Source organism: Gracilinanus agilis, chromosome 3 (genome assembly GCF_016433145.1).
Source record: "Gracilinanus agilis isolate LMUSP501 chromosome 3, AgileGrace, whole genome shotgun sequence".
NCBI classification, from domain to species: Eukaryota; Metazoa; Chordata; class Mammalia; order Didelphimorphia; family Didelphidae; genus Gracilinanus; species Gracilinanus agilis.
The window spans coordinates 680,746,698-680,765,436 of NC_058132.1; the positions used below are offsets into that span (position 1 = coordinate 680,746,698).

Sequence of the window (18,739 nt, forward strand, 5' to 3'; positions counted from 1 at the left end):
CTGGTGCTCTATCTACTGTGCTACATAGTTGCTCTGCAAATCTTAAAATTCCAGTTTGGGTATTTTCACCTGATATCCAGTTGCTTGTTCACAGAAACAACATCAGTTATTGTCAGTCTAGACCTGAAGAAAAGGTAGAAACAAAGACAACTTTTTGGTTTTCCCCAACATTAAGGATGATTTTAGGGTAACACTCCTCCAAACTAATTCAGAGTACAAATTGAACATAAAAGCAAGGCAGAAAGCCTAGAGGTTTCCTCATCTTCCTAAATTGTCTTCATTTAAAGTATTATGAGTTCTCAGATCAGACACACCCATAATTCAAAATGGGCAAACAAGAATGGCCTTTTCTGGATTTTTTAAACTTTACCTTCCATCTTAGAATATTGTGTATTAATTCTAACAAAGAAGAGTAATAAGGCTAGGAAATATGAGCTAAATGACTTGCCTGGGGTCACACAGCTGCGAAGTATTTGAGGCCACATCTGAATCCAGGATTTCCCATCTCTAGGCCTGGCTCTCAGGCCACTGAGCCACCTAGCTACCGCCTGGATTTTCTACAAGTATTGTTCCTCTTCATACTATACAATCTGCTTTAATAAACTCTTCTCCCAATCAAGCTTAAATGTTAAAAAGTCAAAGACAACTACTGTATTTAAGCTCCTGAACAGATATATACCAGAAAACATGTTGCTATTGAAACTTGAATGGATTTGCCCAAGTCTATGTCCAAATGCATGAAAAGCACTGGTTTCTGGAGGCTAGAATGCTAACAGACTGAGACAGCTTGTCAAGAGCTTGTTTTGTTGACAACCTCGCACAGGGAGCAGAAAGCACATAGTAAACAGATACAATAATTAGAATCGGTGGGGCATCTTATGGTTCGCCAGGAGCTTTTCACACATTAGCAATATCTGCTGAACTACATGTCAGAGCTGCACAGGATGGGCAGCCATGGACATGTTGGGGTCTTGATCACTGGAGGGAATCTTTATAATGATGAGATCAGAAGCATTAGAACTCACAAGTCCCAGTAGGAAATACTGACAGATTTTATGGCTCCAAAGGCCTGAATTTTGTTTTTGTTTTCTCCTCCCTATGGTTTAAGCTCTTATGGATCACTGGAAAACTTGTAAATTTGACACACGAATGAACTTTATATGACTAAACAAATATATGAAATAAGACCTATTTTTTAAAAAAAAGATAAAAGCATGTTACAGAAACTGTTTTAAAAACTCCAAAGACAAAAGTTTATAAAGTTATGGCAGTGTACTTAATGAAAAAAAAATGCCACAGTAAGACAAGATCTCTATTGATACCTTTCTCTTAAATAATTTGTTAAATTGTTATTTTTTTCATCTATGAGCATTATCTATTTTATAAGACTGTAAAATTATTTGAATCTTGGTGGAGTCAATATGGTATAAAAATACTACAGACAAGAGTACACCCATTTGTTAGGTCACAGGAGTAATGACTTGTTTCTGTTGGATTCTAAATATAGGTATTCTAACTAAAGAATCATGTTTCAGGTTTTAATCAATTCCCATTAGGAAAAATATTCATAATTTGTAAGACAATAACACTTGTAATCTAATAATTACAAAATAGCATCAAAATTAATGAAAAGGAAAAAATAATAATAATAATACCAACTACAGCAACCAGTAAAGAAATTATTTATTATAAAACTTTTATGAAGTTATTTATTATAAAACATTAGGATTCCTATACATAAAGTAATTGATATATATATATATATGTGCATATATATATATAAATTTGAAATGATCAGTGTGTTAATCTTATTTCTTAGTTTGACTTTCTAATAAATCTTTAGCTTCATTGATTTTGGCTGCTATATAAGGAGATCCTCCTATAAGAAAAAAGAAAAGGAATAGTAATGGAGGTTGGGAGAAGAAATGTCCTACTTGACTAGCGAACATATTTTTTTTCTTTTGCTACCAAGTAACATAGGCAACATGAAATAATTATTTAAAAAATTATAAATAACATTCCTTTTAGCTGGCATTACCAAAGAATAAGACTTTCCATAGAAGTGAATGTTCAAGATAAAAGAACTTTTGCCCCTTTAAACTCGAACACGTATACTTGAACAAGTTGGATGGAAAGCTTTCTAAAATATTACAAATGTGTTGTGGAAAATGTAATCTGTGGAACATAATTTAAAGGTTTTCTCAATGACTTGGTCATCATTACAAACATTAACAACTATTAGATGCTGTAAACATGATTGCTGTAATGAGCAATTGATCTGGGCAGCTTCTTGCCTCCACACAGAAAGGTCTCAGACTCCTTGACTTTCTGAGTACCTGGGTCTGCTTTTTACGTTATCCTCTATCTCTTAAGAGTCAATGCTTACTCTTGGGGCTCTGAATGTGCTGTGCTTTAGGAAACTAGATAACCAGTGGTTAGTACTGTGCCTAAAGTGATCAGCCAAAAAGAAAAGTAAGGAATCCTTCTGAGAGTCTCTCCCAGGGATGAGATGCCTCTTTGTGATCCTTGCATGCTACTAGCATATTCTTAGCTGTGTTTCAAACAGCTGAGGCAGATGGATAAGTGAGGTATTATTATATCAGATACATGTAACAAAACCCATGAACATTTCATTCACTTTAATATTCTAGTTATGTTCCTTTACTTATAAAAAAATTATTTGAAAGTCACATTTGACATAACAAATTTTTCCTTTTGAATCTACCTATTGAATTATCATACATTGGAATATTTTCTTGTCATCAAAATTGTAACCATTTTTTAAAATACAATTTTATTTTTCTCCAATTACATGTAAAAAGAATTCTTAATATTCCTTTTGAGTTTCAAATTCTTTCTCCTTTCCTTCCCTGAGGCAGTAAACAAATATATATATATATATATATTTATATTTACATTTACATTTTATGGAACTATTTAAAAATAATGCCTACAATAACTAGTCCACAAACGAGCTGCTTCCTTGGGTACAGTAAAATGAATACCAAGGTCGAGTGCTCATAGTCAAGGGTCCTGGGTGGTGGGTCTATTTCTGTCACAGATGAATTGGAACAACTAACAACCTCGGATGCCTGATATTAGAGCCCAGAGCATCAAGTGATGCTTAGGACCATCAAGGAGTTCATTTTTCACAAGTCTAATTTTCCCCAAGGATCATTTTGAACAACCAAAAGCCTGAGAAGAAAGGGAAGGAATTTTTGTGCATATGCTTCTGTAGTGTTGCAACCTAAGAAGGTAGATATTCCAGGGATAAAACTATTCCCTGAAATAGGGAAAATGACCAAACAACCCAGAAAACCTGAGAAGTGAGGTCCCTGGACATCTACCTACATCCACCTGAGAGCACTCAGAAAGCATGAGACAGGCAAGCAGGCAGCACAAAGTGTTGGATGTGGCCAAAGAGGTACAAAGGGGCCACTTAAAAAAAAAAAAAGGACACTGGCTCCTTTTTCAAGTCTTAATGGTGAGGTTGAATGATAGTAAACTGACTGACACTACTTTTTAAAACATCAATGAAGCCTCTCACTGATAGTCATTTACCAATTTTTAAGAAATGCTTAGTTGGGGGCATTTTCAATTCTGATCAGACATTTTCCTTAAGTACTTTGAAAAAAAAATTATTACTGAACACATGGCATTTTACCTGAAACATATAACTAACTTAAAGTTTCTTCTCTTGGAAAAACCAAGACTAGAGAGTGAATTCTGCTGTTCTATTTTCTAGTTTAAAGATAACCAGTAACAGTAAGGTTTATATTAAGGAGTATAATGATTACTTACCCTTGTCTGGGTGGTTTAAAAGCATGATTCGTCGATGAGCATCCCTAATTTTCCCTCTATTGGCTGTAGGGCTAATAAAGAAAAATCATTGACTTTGCGCAAAACTATTGGCCCAAATTTGGGGCAGTCTCTTAAGAAATCCTGATGAATACATGCCACAACAAATACTATATTTACAGAAATGACCAAGATACTGAGAGTCTGCAGTGTGTCACTGAATAGTATAAGGTCCTTTGTAAGTTGCATTGCTAGGATTCACTAAAATATGAGTAAAACTTCAAGTTAATCAAGCAAAATATTCATTTATTTCAAAGTCAACAAACAAAAGGAGTCTTTTGAATATGGAAAATAAATAATTCCTTAGTCAGAAAAGTGATGTCGCTTCACTGTTAAAAACAAGTGGAGGGGGCAGCCAAGTGGTTCAGTGGATTGAGAGCCAGGTCCAGAGATGGGAGGTCCTGGGTTCAAATCTGGCCTCAGACATTTCCTAGCTGTGTGACCCTGGGCAAGTCACTTAACCCCTATTCTCTAGCCCTTACCATTTTTCTGCCTTGGAGCCAATACACAGTATTGATTCTAAGACGGAAGGTAAGGATTTAAAAACAAAAACAAAAAACAAGTGAAGTGTTTTGGCATTATTTATGTTATCATAAAAATTGCTTAATATTTCAATAGCTGGAAGTGAAAGGAAGTTGGCACAGTAGAAAACTTCCTAATAAAGAAATTGGCTAGTGAACACAAAGGAGAACTATTTAAAACAAATGAATTCTAAAAAAGGCAAAGTTCTTAGTTATGTCATTCAACTGATATCTGCCAAGACCAAGATCACTTCACTGATGTGAAAAAAGGGCATTTTTCTATTTTATAAAGACTTTAAAAATGCCTTTCGGGAAAATTTTCATCAAGACAAAGAATGGGAAATACTTAAAATAGTTCCACTGACATTAAGATTTGCTCAAAATGAAAATGTTCTACCCCATTATTCTAAATTTTAGTTATCGACATTGTTTAATTTTGCAACTCAAGCAACTTCTTTATGATATAAGAATAACAAGTGAATCCGCGGGATTGTCATAGATGTAATCTAATTGTATTTCAAAAAAAGTCTATTAACTATGTTCCAATCCTTTTAGGAAAAGTCACATCAGAATTACTAATTTGTCATAGGCCTGGGACCACATGTAAACATGTTAAGATGGAAAACATCAAGATATAGATAGATCACAGGATCAAAGATTTAGAGATGTGAAGGATCCCTCCTACCCCACCCCACCCCACCTTACAGATGAGAAAACCAAGTTCCAGTGATGTAAAAAGATTGGCCAAAGAAACGGATTCTAAATGATAGCTGGGATTTGACCAGGTCCTCTACACTAAATGCAGCATTCTGTCTACCATGCCATAATGCTTTCCAAAGCCTGCGTCTGACACTTTCAGCCCTTCATTCATTATCAAGATATTGTTAGTTATGGAGAATGACACCTCCCCTCCCCCACCAAAAAAAAAGTATTTTAGGTTTTAAAAACATTTATCCCAAGATTGTACTAAACTTTATTGCAAAGTTGTTAATAAAGAAGGCTAATCTAGGGCTCAAATATCCTGAGTTCACTGACAAAAGTTGTTTGAATTATGTTGCTTCCTATATTCTCTGGACCCATTCTGTTCTGAGAATCTGGAAGCAGCTATGTAAATATGGGACTCACTGACTTCCAAACAAATATTCCCTCCCATTCTGCCCCTTGGCAGGGGCGGTACTTATTTTAAAGATGTATAAAGGAAGGAACCATATGGATACAAAGGTCAGGGTGGTGATAACCACATCTTAGTAGAGAGATGGACCTGACTTTCCCAAGCTATACAAGTTACAGCAATCATGTGGGACACACTCCTATATCTCCTTCTTAATGGTGGAAGTTCCATTCATTTATGTACCCAGCGCACCACAGCAACTTTTAAGAGAGACAATTATATAACTTACCTTATTCCTAGTATTAAAGCTGCTTCTCGTTTTGTCATTTTGGGTTCAAACCCACCTCTGTAATAGCCTCCACTGAAGGCCTGAAATGGGAAAGGCATTAATAAGAAAAATTAATGGTCTATAAAGAGGGGAGAATAACTTTGTAGAAAGTCTTCAAATGAATCTTCAAAAAAGAATAGTTAGCAAAGATTTCATTTAAGCACCTTATTCTTGTTTCATAGAAACATGAATTTAAGTGGGATTCCTTTAAGTGTTACTTAGTAAGACAAGAAATGCTGCTGCTGGAATTATAAAGGATCCCAAGGAAGAAGTAAAGGGAGATGTACTGAATTGGGAATATGACTGAAGAAGAAATTCTAGTGAAATAAGGCTTTAAAAAGATGTTCCAAAAATGGAAGCAGAAGGGCAGGAATCCAAAATTTGCTGGGACCTGTAAGAGTGTCATGAATGCTAGACTCAAATGTGCTGAGCCCAACAAACTCCACAAATGCAAGAACTGGGAAGTGGTAGAACTGCAGCTTCATGCTGATCCATTAATTTTAACAGAAAGGAATACTCCTTAACTCCCATTTTCTCTCGCAAGAAAGATGACCTTTAGGTGGTAAAGGAACAAAAATACTTGAGAGGGAACTAAAGTGCAAATTAAGAATTCAAGGAATATGAACTGATTGCCAAACAGTGTGGCAAGGCTGGCTGCCCTAAAATGAATGCAACCATCAGCTGCCTTAAGAGAGGATTGGTGTCTGGAACAAGAGATGTACTTATCCATTGCATTCAGAGCTGCTCAGTCTGTTTTCTGCACATTCATTTCCATGTGCTACACTTTCAAAAAGACCTTGACAAGCTCAAGTGTGTCGACAGCAGGGCAGCCAGCACAGGGAAGGGTCTGGAGGTCATGCCATATGGACCATCTATAAAGACATGTGATGTGTGGCCTGATAATGAGGCTTAGGGAGGGTGGGGCGGGAGAGGGACTCATTAGTTGTTATTACTTAGAAGGTTGTTCTGCTTAGCCCAGGCAGCAGATCTATAACTAAACAATGAAAATTATAGATTTTTTTGTTATTATTGAAAAGAGTATCTTCACACCCAGGGGAACAGGAGCCCTTCAGAGGTGACCACAGATTTCCCTAATGCAGGTACCAGGTGGATTGGGTGGCTTCTGGTGTATCGGTCTAACACTCACTTTACAAATTCTTTCTGAGATTCTGTAAAGTCAACTGGCCTGGACACGTGACATCCCAGGGCTGTTAAATAACGAAGAATAACTGCTTGACCATTGATCTTTTGGCAACTACAGAGAAGAACACAGGGCTAGGAACAGGCAAAAAAATACAATTCGAGTAGATTTTGAAACTTATATACTAATACAGGGGACCATCCATCCCTGGTAGAATAGAAGAAACATGAAATCAATGACGGTGAAGACATCAGTAAATGTAGCCACTGGATTCATTACAAACAAGTAAGGCTGATGATAACTTGTGAAAGAAGTCAAGATATGGGATAGATAGGCAGGTTTGAAAATGTCTCAATGACCATTTACAATTGGCTGATAATCAGTCTGGTTTAGGAAAGCCTCTAATAGTGTGTTCCAAGGTTTTGGTCAGCATTTTAAATCAGCAACTTCTTGATGTTTGATGTCATGGAATCTGAGACAATGGGATCGGAGAAGGTTTTAACAGGTTAGAATGCTGGGACAAATCAAAGATAAATTTACATAGGAAAAATGTCAAGCCCTGCATTTAGATTGAAATCCAACTCAACCAACCATTATTAAGTGTCTATAGCCTTATGGGCTTACATGACGGACAACAGCTGATACCTGGAAGCAGCTTACACACCAGCAGGCAGATACAGTGTAAAGAATAATTTTGGGATGGCTCTTCCTGATGGCCTCAGAAAGAGCTTTGTGAACTGGTTGGTACTTGGAGCTGTGAAGGGAGCTGGTGGTGAGTCAAGTGGCAGAGGTAGAGTCAGAGTTCTGAGCCCAAAGGAAGGATAGACAATGTGTATAAAATGGAAGAGCAAGGAGCTCTGACTGGCTGGGATGCAGAGAAGCTGCAGCCAAATGATGCAGCGCTCTAAGCATTTTCCCAGAGGTGACAGGAGCTGCTAACACTTCTATAGGGGCTTAACTAGGATCACTTTGGCATCTGAGTGGTGAGTTGCTTGGACAGCAGGGAGATCTAAGGCTGGGAGAAAAAGTAAAAAAACTCTTGGTCCCTTTATAAGTTTACTCTTATAAGAAGATTCTTGACAAAAGAGTTGAGGTGAGAACTGATGAAGGCCCAAGGAAGTAGTGAATTCTCTGTCATTAGATACCTCGAAGGATAGAGGGTCGCTTTTCAGAAACACCAGAGGGGACTCTACAGGTGAGATTATGTCTAGACTTTTTCTCTAAAAGTGTCCCTTGTAACTCTGGAAGTCAGATTTGGGGGATGACGGTGAATCCCACAGAAGGAGGTACCATGTTTTCTTGATGTCCTGGGGTGGTAACTTAGAGCACATGCCTTCTAAGATAAGCCTTTTGGAAGGCAGATGTGTAGTGAAGCATGTTCCCCACTGCTGACTCTGTACATAGGTCAGATTCCTGAGGGAGGAGTATGGATTCCATCAGAAAGGATAACAGAAGATAGACGTGGAACTGAGATGGACCTCAGAGGACATCTAGTTCAACTTCCTCATTTTACAGATGAGGAAAACTGAGTCCAGAGATAGCTAGTAAAGTTGTATCCCAAAGGTTCTTTGTAAAATACGCTCACAGGAATATATTACTGTCCTGACAGATTCTGTAGAGACAAAAACAGTGACACTTTCCATTTCTAGAAAGAAAAGGAACCTTTATATTCCAGTTAGAATTGCCTTTCTGAAGCCAGTAACCCATGGTGTTACAATGGACAGTGTTTTGGAATTTAAGAGTTCAGAACCAGGGACCTTTATTTGCACGTGATTTACATGGTTTAAATCACATGAGGGGTGGAGATAGACCAAAGGTAAAAGAATGACCACTTAACTGACAGCTGGAAGCACAAGAGTTCTGGGCCATCTCCTCTGACCCCAATTCCCTATGCTTGGGCTACCAAACTTTTTGGAGATGAAAGCAAGGAAAGAGAGATGACAGAATCTGCTAAGATTAAAATCCAATGGCATCCTTTCAGCTGGTGTCTACCTACCTTTTAGGTATCCTTCTAGATCAGGGGTTATTAACTTTTTATGTGGTCCTGGACCCCTCTGGCAGTCTGATGAAATCTACTCAACCCTCAGAATCATGTTTTTAAAGGCATCAAATACACAGAATCACAAAGGAAATCAATTCTGTTGAAATGAGGAGGTAATTTCCCACCCACCCCCATTAAAGTTCAAAGACCCCCCCCCAGTTCTAGCTCAACTGCACTCAGGTACTGTACATGTAGTTTGGCACTGACATCACCTTGTCTGGTCTAGCTGATGGCATGAGATCACATTGGGAACCTAGGCCCTCTCTTGGTAGGGGTGAAGAAAAGCTAAAGTTGTGAACTAAAGGAGCCAAACAATTATCTAGGACCTGTTCCCCCACCCCAACAATTATCATTTAATGAAAAAGCAGCAAAGGCATAAAATAAATCTTACAGTTTTTGGCAGACTTCGAATAGCTTGTTTTACTTGAGGTTCCATATGCTTCATTGCTTGTATAACATATCGGCCTTAAACCAAACAAAAAAGTGAACAGCACTTTACATAAAAACAAAGTCCCTGGTTCCCCATGCTCCTTCTACTTTTCCACTTTTCCATCATCTACAAACCTGCAAATCCTGCAGCAGCAATTGTCAGTCCAACTGCTACCACTGTGCTGGCCTAGAGAAGGGAAAAAAAAGAGTTACTTCTTCCATCCTTCCTCCTCCCCTTCTTTATAATTTTTGGTTTTCATTTCACTGGTAAAATTAATTAAAATTAAAAAAAGGTAAAAACATGATGCTTTCCAACTTTATGATGCCATAAACATATCTAAAATTGCCCTAATGACTTTCCAAACTTTAAATCTTTGGTCCTTTAATACTTCAAAGTTTGTCCACTCCCTGGACTTTTATCTATTTTTAAGCTCTTACCTTCCATCTAAGAATTAATACCATATATTGGTTCCAAGGCAGAACAACAGTAAGGGATAGACAGTTGGGATTAAGTGACTTGCCCAGGGTCACACACAGCCAGGAAGTGTCTGAGGCCAGATTTGAAGCAAGGACCTTCCATCTCTGAGCCTGTACCTAGGCTTTTTCAATAAGGACTTATATTTACCATTGGAAAAATCCCTTTTAACTGAAAGGCCAAAGCACAAAAGGCTTCCATCTACACAAGCTCCTCCTACTCTTGCCACAGTGAGGACTCTGGACTTGTGACCATTAAAAAAAAAAGATGCAGGCAGAGGGGAAAGAATTGAGATACCTAAGTTAAGGAAGAATCAGAGAATTCCAGAGCTGAAAGGAACTGGAGAGGCCATGAAGTCAAGGCAGAATTCCCTTGACCACATTCTGATGGGTGGTCAGCAAGCCTTGGCTCAAAGATCCCCAGTGCACAGCAACCCTTCCTTCCCTTCCCACCTGCAACTATTAGGGCCTCCTTAATTTGGAGCCCAAACTGGTTAAACATGCATACAGACACATGTATATATATATATATATATATATATATATATATATATACACACACATACCATGTGCACACAGAGGCAAGACATACACATATGCATGTACATAAACAATGCACACATGTGTAGTGTGTGATGACACATGTGTAATGACGATGTAACTGTGTGATACACGTGTGCGTGTACATGCACACACCACGAGATTATGCACACACTGTATTCATATGAGGCAGATCTAGAACAAGGGGAATGAGGCTCATCTATGAAGCCTCTATACTATCCCTCAAGCAGAGGTTGCAACAAGGCATCTTCCAGACACAACACCTGGTCCTGTCATAGTCACAGCTTTGTCCTGGTGGCTGTAGATTACAGGGGTGAAAATGGTCCCCAGGACCATTTATTTTTTCTAGTGATTCCCGAATACATTTTAATCCGATTTGGGTGGCCTGACTCCTCTGAAGTGGTCCAAGCCTATTTTACAGATGGGACAACTGAGGGGGAGAGAAGGGATGGGGCAGCGAACGTCTTCAGGGTTTGGCTGTCGTCATCCCGTTTTTCAGAGACCCTGAGGCCAAACACTTGCTAAGATCTGCAGCAGTATTCGAACTCAGGCCGGCCTGAGCTTCAATCTAGGTCCCCAGTAGGGGGCTGTAAAACTCAGGGTCGAGCTGGACGTCCTCCCCTAGAAGACGGGGGAGTTGGCTTCGAATGTCAATCCCCCTCCGGGCCCACGGGACTTCAGACAAGTTTTTCCCTACGTCCGCCCCTCCCCCACAGCAGGGACGAGAGATTCTCCCCAGCTCACGGCCCCAGAGGGCTTGGGTTCGAATTAGACCCCGAGGCCGCTTACCATGGCTCGGCCGGCGCTGCCCTGAGTCTGCGAAGCCGCAGCTCATCCCAGCCTAGAGGCCGCGTGTCGTCCGCTCGGCCCTCGGCTCGCAGCCGCCGCCTTTACTGGCGATGAACAACGAGTGACTAGTGACCACAAGAAGGACAGCCAACCAATAGCCGCTGTCGCAAAGCGACGCTGCCCGACTGTCGTGAAAAGGAGCGCGGGCGCGAGACTGGGTGGGCGGGGCGCGGCATCTACTGCGGATTGGCTTCAGCCGAGCAGCGCGGGTTCCTATTGGGCGGGATAAGAGGGACGCGCCGGGCCTCACGCCCGGCTCTTTCCTCGGGAAGAGGTGTAGGAGAAGCGCTTCCGCACTAGGGAGCTGAAGCGCCCTATACATGACATATATTAAGGTACAATAAAGCGTAGATGTGCATAATGCCACCGGTATGATGTAACATTGTACATGCATGCACATATATGTGCATAAATACATATATTTTGTAACATGATGTAGATTTAACAAATACTGTATAATTTAAATTGTGGATCAATCGATCTGTCTATTTTGTTTGTCTGCCTGCCGGTCTATCTTATCTACCAATGAAAATAGCAAGAATCCACTGGTTACTCCCCAGTGTTTAATTTTGGTGTTTCAGGAAATGACCAGTGGATTCTTCCCGTTTTCATTTATAGATAGGTAGTCAGAGGCACACAATTGATAAATAATATTATAACTACATTACTTATACATACTATATAGACATTATATGTATGTATATAGATATAGATTCTATATGCCTGGGCAGGCATGTGTGTGCACCTGTAGGGTATCAGTTCAACAAAACCAAATATAGAACTTCCTATCCTCCTTGACCAGAGAGGATCTACTCATGAGATTGGGGGCCTCCCTCTAGGTCAGGGGGTTCTTAACCTTGTTTGGTAATGGACTCCCTTGAAAGTCTGGTGAACCTTGGGGACCCCTCCTCAGAAAAGGTTTTTAAATGTGTAAAATAAAACAAGTCGAATCAGAAGGAATTAGAATGGGAGATCCTTAAGAGCAGGTTGCTTTTTCTGTTTGTGTCTAGAGCATAGCACTGTGCTTTGCCCATACAGTACTAAGTTCTTAATGAATCATTCATTCATTCATTCATTCAAATGAAACCAATTATACTGAAATAAAGATGTAATTTTTTTTCCTATCAGAGTTCACAAATTCCCTGAAATCTCTCCATGGGGTTTCAGTTGTTTCAAGTTAAGAACTGCTGCTCTGAGGTTTCATTATCTCTGTGACCTTCTCTCTTCTTCCCTCCATATGCATTGCAGCCTTGCCCCATTTGCATTTTAGTATAAGTGCTGACAAAACGAGAACTGCAACACCTTTGAGTATAGCAAAACCAGCTTAAAAGGAAACTGTGAAATAAATAAAAATACAATCGAATATGGATGCTGTTAATTAATATGCTTTTCTAAATCAACATACCACCAGCAGGCATGTTTATATGTGGTTTAGTGGCTCTCTATTTGAGTTTTTTTTTTTTAACTCTTAACTTCTTTTAACCTTTTAACCCTTAACTTCTGTTCCAAGACAGAAGCACTAAGGGCTAATCAAATTGGGCTTAAGTGACTTGCCCAGAGTCACACAGCAAGGAAATGTCTGAGGCCAAATTTGAAGCCTGGATGTCCTGTCTCCATACCTGGCACTATCCACTGACCAACCTAGTTGCTCCTCTTTTTAAGTTTCATATCATTTTTGGACATTAGCTCTTGTGCTCATAATAGGTAATATGTTCCAGCCTTTGTAAGCTATTTATTTCCTTTGTGTCATCTACAATTTTTATTCTTTGGGAACCATGTTATGCTATTGTCAACTTGAAATCTGGAGACCCCAAGTTTTGCCCTTGTCACATGAGAGTTCTCAGACTCATGGGTTTCAAACTGTTAGTTTTTATTAGACAGTTAAAGTAGTTGATGAGCCCAGTTTAGTGGAGCTAGTCTACCTAATCTAATGTTAAGTATCCTTTTGTCCCATTGTATCAGAGTCTTTTTCCCAGTAGCTCAACCCTTAGGTTGGATCTTTCCCTTTTGTATCCATTGTACAGCATCAGTCTCTCTCTAATAATCCTCTCTTGGACTTTTATTTCTTTGTAACCATTTGTAAAGCCAATCAATCATTCTTCCCTCTTCCCAGCTCTCCAGGAGGTATATAAATTCCTCAAATTCTATGGTGCTTCAGAGTATCAATCTAGTGCAGTGCTCCTCTCAGTGATACATTCCCAGAGTCCCCAGAGTATAGGCCTGTGAAGTTTCTGGCCCTGGGCTCTGTGTAGTGGCTGATTATTGGATCTATCCCTTTCCTGATTAAAGACTTGGTTTTTCTGACCACTTTTCCAAATTAACACCATGATCTGCCCTCCAAGTACTAATCACTAGGAGAATAGTGACATCTCTGGCCAGACAGCATGTAGAACGTATAACCTAGAAAGGGGAAGTCTCAGGAGGATCATATATACTAGCAGTCTTCAAGTACATTAAGCTCCATGGTGTGGACTTTGGAGGGCAGAGGGAGAAGGAATGGGGAGAAGTGGCAGATTGATGCTTTATTCAGGGAAAACCCCATAGCAATTAGATCTGTCTAAAAGTGGAATGGCTCCTTAGGAAGTCAGAGGCATAGAAAGAGAGTCTATGAAGGTTGTGGAGGTTGGAGTTGGATATAGAGAATAGAATGTAGGCCTGTTGGGCTGGAGCACAGAGCACAGTGTGGAAGTGATATGAAAAAAGTCTGGAAAGATTAGCTGGTGGTAGATTGGAAAGATTTTTAAGTACCTGACAGAGAAATCTTTGTTTTGTTCTAGAAGTAACAGAGAGGTGGTGAAGCTTTGTGAGTGGCAGAGTAATGGTGGTCCAATCTGTGGTTGAGGAATATCAATTTGACAGTTGTATAGATGATGCATTGGGGATTAGAGGGACTTGAAAGAAGGAGACCACTCAGGAAGCTCTTACAGTAGTAGAGGTAAAAGATGATGTGGATCAGTGGCCATGCGATTGAAGAAGGGATGGATGCAGGAAGCCTTGTGGAGGTCAAATTGACAAGACTTGACAACAGAGTACAATATGAGGCAGAAATGAAGAAAGTAAAGATTTAAAAATGAATTAAAGACTGTGACTCTTAGTGGCTGGAAGAATGGTGTTGTCATTGACAGAAATAGAGAAAATGGGAGGATGGGATTGGTTGAGGGGAAAGGGGAAAGAGTTCTGTTTTGGGCATGTTGAAATAGAGATGCCTACAAAGCATCCAGGTAGAGATGTCTGTCAAACAATTGGTGTTGTGGTAGAGTTCTGGAAAGAAATGAAGACTGGATGAGATCTTGAGATCTTGGAGAAAAAGGCTCATACCATTATAAATTAGGCATGGAAGGGACAATATAGGTCAGTAAGTCCAGCACTCCCCCCATTTTTACAGTCACGGAAAATGAGGCACAGCCACAAACTGATCACAACTCTCTCCATCTTATATTAAGCTCACCAATTAAAGGACCTCTTTGCCAGGTTCCTCACCTGTTTACAAGAACATCCTGTGTGATAACATCTGTTCAAGGAGATTTCAAAGGTTCCTTGATTTCAGAAATCAGCTGAGTCTTCCAGGCCAAGGTATCTTATCTAATCAGCCAACTCTTGCAACATCCCCTCTCAATTTTTTTTTCCACCCGAAGCCTTTTCCCATCTTTATGGTTTAAGTATAAATAAGCCCCATGTAAACTCACTTTAGAGAGTGAGGTTTGTGTGGGTGTTGGTGAACTCAAGATCAGTTTGACACTCTGGAGTCTCATTATTCCTGTATCATCCCCAAACCCATGGAAACTGATGAGATAATGAAAAGGGAAAGTGTAATGAGAGAAGAGAAAAGATGGGTCAGGACAGAATCATTGAATATGCACAGGGAGGAAGATGGGAATGACAGTTCAGCAAAGGAGTCTGAGAAGGAATGGTGAAATAGGTAGGAGAGCCAGGAAAAAAAAAAGTGTCATAAAAAGATACTTCTAGAAAAGGAAATGCATTCAAGAGGAGAGAGTGGTTAATAATATTAAAAGCTGAAGAGAGGTCAAACAATCAGTGAGAGTTTATTAAGCACCTGCTATGTGCCAGGCACTGAGCAGGTTGGTGGGGATACAAAGACAGATAGGAAATAATCTCTGCTCTCAAAGAATTCTATTCTTCCACTGGAGACAAAATATACACATAAAACTGTATATAGGATCTTTGAAAAATAAATATAAAGTTTTTTGGAGGGGAGTGGAAGGGCAGAAATATTAACTAGTTCAGGGGATCAGGAAAGGCTGTATACAGGAAGAAGCATATGAACTGGGTTTTGAAGGAAGCTAGAGATTCCAAGAAGGAAAAGCAAGGGATGGTGGTATGGGTTAGAGTTGGGTGGGGGATAGGGACAGAGAAGTAGAAAAATGAAGACTGAGAGGAGATCATCAGATCAAGCAATTGAGTGATGGTTGGTAACCTTGGAGAAAATCCATTTTAGCTAAGATTTTTAGGTCAAAATCCAGATTGTAAAGGGTTGAGAAGTGAGGCGTGAGGTCAGGAAGGAATGGTAATGAGTGTAGATTAGGAGCCTAACTGTGAAGGGTAGATGAAATCTCAGGTCACAACTGGTTGCTGGCCAGGAACCCCGGAGTGCAGCAGAAGCTTCCAGGGATTCTCTAGGTAGATAGGGCATGCACAAAAAGGACATCAGGATTTCCACTCCAGAAGCTTTGATACTTCACCTTGTCTGACTTGTGTATCTGTCTGTCCTTAAATACACAGCACCTTAAAAAGACACTGAATAAATATGCTACTAGAATCAGCAGCATGGGACAAGTGAGTGCAGTATTTATTGCAAAACTAACCACTGTTTCATGATATTCCTTCTCTCCCTCAAAGTATTTTCCCAGCACCTTGAATCATGTCCAAAAGTTAAAGCCAATTCAGTCTGCAAAGTCACTGAAGCCAGCTGGGAAGTGTCCCAATGCCTAGTGGAAATAGTAACCCTCAGTTTCCAGGACTGAATCCTAGCAATCTCATTCCCTGTATGAGGGAGCCAGATTTGAACTCAGGAAGTTGAGTTTTCCTGATTTCAGGCCCTGAAAACTCTACCTACTGCTCCACCTAGTTTGCTGCTTACTCCCTAGAACCCTGATGGTGAACCTATAACACATGTGTCAGCATGACACACGTAGCCATTTTTGATGACACGTGGCCACATGCAGCTGCGTACAGAGAAGTATGGGGCCGCATGCCAAGGGTAAAACATTTGCTTTAGTGTAGTATAGACACTCTGTGCTGGAGGTCTGTGGGCCAGAACAACAGAACTCCCCCACAGAGTGTTTGTTCTAGGACTTCTGGGTTGTTAGGGGACCTTTGACCTCACTTCTGGCCAGTGGAGCAGGGAGTGGCGGAATGCCGCGGGGGACGCATTTTGGGGGGCTCTGTGATCGCCATTGCCAGAAACCACATAACCTCAGCAACCATCATCCAATCTACTGTCCTGGGATGTAGTGGATTTCTAAATGACCATCATTGCTGAGATAAATGAGGGGGAGATTGGGAGAGGCGAGGGCCTGTGCTATGGGTGCCGTTTCCTGCCGTTAGAAATAGCAGCAGCCATCTTAATTTACATAAGGACCACCATCTCACAGCATAATGCAGACTCCATTTCATCATTACTGTTGTACATCCTTATTAACCCCTATTTCTCCTTATTAACCCTGCCCTTTCCTAAAAGATATGTGCCATCTTGGGGTCAGTTAGTCTAGTTAACCCCTAATTGCCTACAGGGCTATCTATAATTCTATTTTCTGTCACTGCCTCCCTGATGGAGAATCCAAAAAATAAAAAAATCAAAGTTAAGTAAAGGAAGTGTTAGTAGCAGTAGCCAACCCTTTCAAGAAACATGGACTGAGATGTATGGCATTATAGAAAAAAATGACAGACCATTTTGCGTTCTATGTACTGAAACAGTAATAAGCAGAACGTAGAATATAAATAGACATTTTGAAACTAATCATTCCAAGCTCTTGAAAAAAAGTGAGGATGAAAGGAAGGAATATATTTCCAGGCAACCACACCTGTATAGGAGCTCTTATGGGGAATCTCCTATGGGTAGCTTAAATATTACTGGGTTTAGAGAAAGGGGAGGAGGAGGACTGACTAGACAGGGATAACAGACTGGACTAACAAACTGGGGAAACAAAAACCCCACCAAAGAACAAGGAATGGGGGGTTATGGATTGGCAGTTGATACCAACTGCCACCACAGATCCACCTAGCCTGGGAGTCTGTGAAACTAACAAGTGAGTAGGCTGGGACCAAAGATTTATAAAGACAGGTTTAATTAGATAAACTTTGCTTTTGAAAGAAGGGAAAGGAATGTCTATTCTAACAACCTGTGGGCAAGTCTCTGGGTCAGGGAAGGAACTTAGCTACACTAAGCTAAAGCTATATCAAGGCACAGTTGGACTATCAGGGATGAAAGTGGGATCCTCACTGCTGAGTCTTGTCCAAATCCAGCAATGATATAGCTCTCCGAGGTCCTCAGTGAATAATCCTTGAGATGGGTAAGGTTAGGGAGTTAAAACAGCCTGAGATGACCAGCAGCCCAGGTCAGGTTTGACATTCTTGACCTAACTTCCCACAGGCAGATGATTCTTCCTTCAGGATACCAGGATACAAACTTCACTTCCCTGGAGGTCTCCCACTGAGTCAGTTGGTCAGCAGCAATTTTCATTCGGCCAACATGGAGTCCATCCCAGGAGAGAGAGCCACTTCCTGCTTCCCCATTCCATTTAGAATTCTCCAGCCTTGCTTGATAAGCCTCCTAATAATACCTAATCTTAAACATTTATACCCTACTTTATCTACAACAGAGCCAATCTAATTCCATTCTTAAATTTGTAAAAGGCTCTACAAATTTAACATCTGCAAGTTTGAGCTTTGCTCACTTCATAGCTCAGCATGGAAAAGCACTCAGTGAGGGAAAATTTATTAAAGAAACTCTCCTAAGATGTGCACCAGTTCTACTTCATGATATGCAGAATAAAGATACAATTATTAAGAGAATATCTGAGTTACCACTCAGTAGAAATATCATAAAAGACCGAATAATGAGACTGAACACAAACGTGCAACATCAATTAAAGAGAGACGTAAGTAATTGTAAATATTTTTCGATCTCTCTTGATGAAATTACTGATGTCACATCACATGCTCAGTTGGTCATTATTGGTCAATATTCTGATGGTCTCACTATGAGAGAAGAATTGATAAAGTTAGTATCAGTGCCAACAAGTATGTCAGGAAGCGAAATATGTAAGGTTGTTATACAAACATTCCGTGACCTAAGCATCGATATCTCTAAAATTGCATTAGTGACAACAGATAGGGCCCCAAACATGGTGGGGAAAAAAGTCAGATTTGTCAAATTGTTTACAGAAGCTATTGAACATCTGATTGT

General features: G+C 40.0%; 1 protein-coding gene across 1 annotated transcript; it reads right to left on the bottom strand.

The window, feature by feature from the left end:
• Window positions 1-1,668: 1,668 nt before the first annotated feature.
• On the bottom strand, window positions 1,669-11,381 carry DNAJC19 (DnaJ heat shock protein family (Hsp40) member C19). Its single transcript, XM_044670953.1, has 6 exons — window positions 11,254-11,381; window positions 9,565-9,616; window positions 9,392-9,465; window positions 5,780-5,859; window positions 3,802-3,872; window positions 1,669-1,879 (listed from the first exon to the last, which is right to left on the bottom strand). Exons 1-6 carry the CDS (start codon window positions 11,254-11,256, stop codon window positions 1,809-1,811), a joined length of 351 nt encoding a protein of 116 aa, XP_044526888.1. The 5' UTR covers window positions 11,257-11,381; the 3' UTR covers window positions 1,669-1,808.
• Window positions 11,382-18,739: the final 7,358 nt, after the last annotated feature.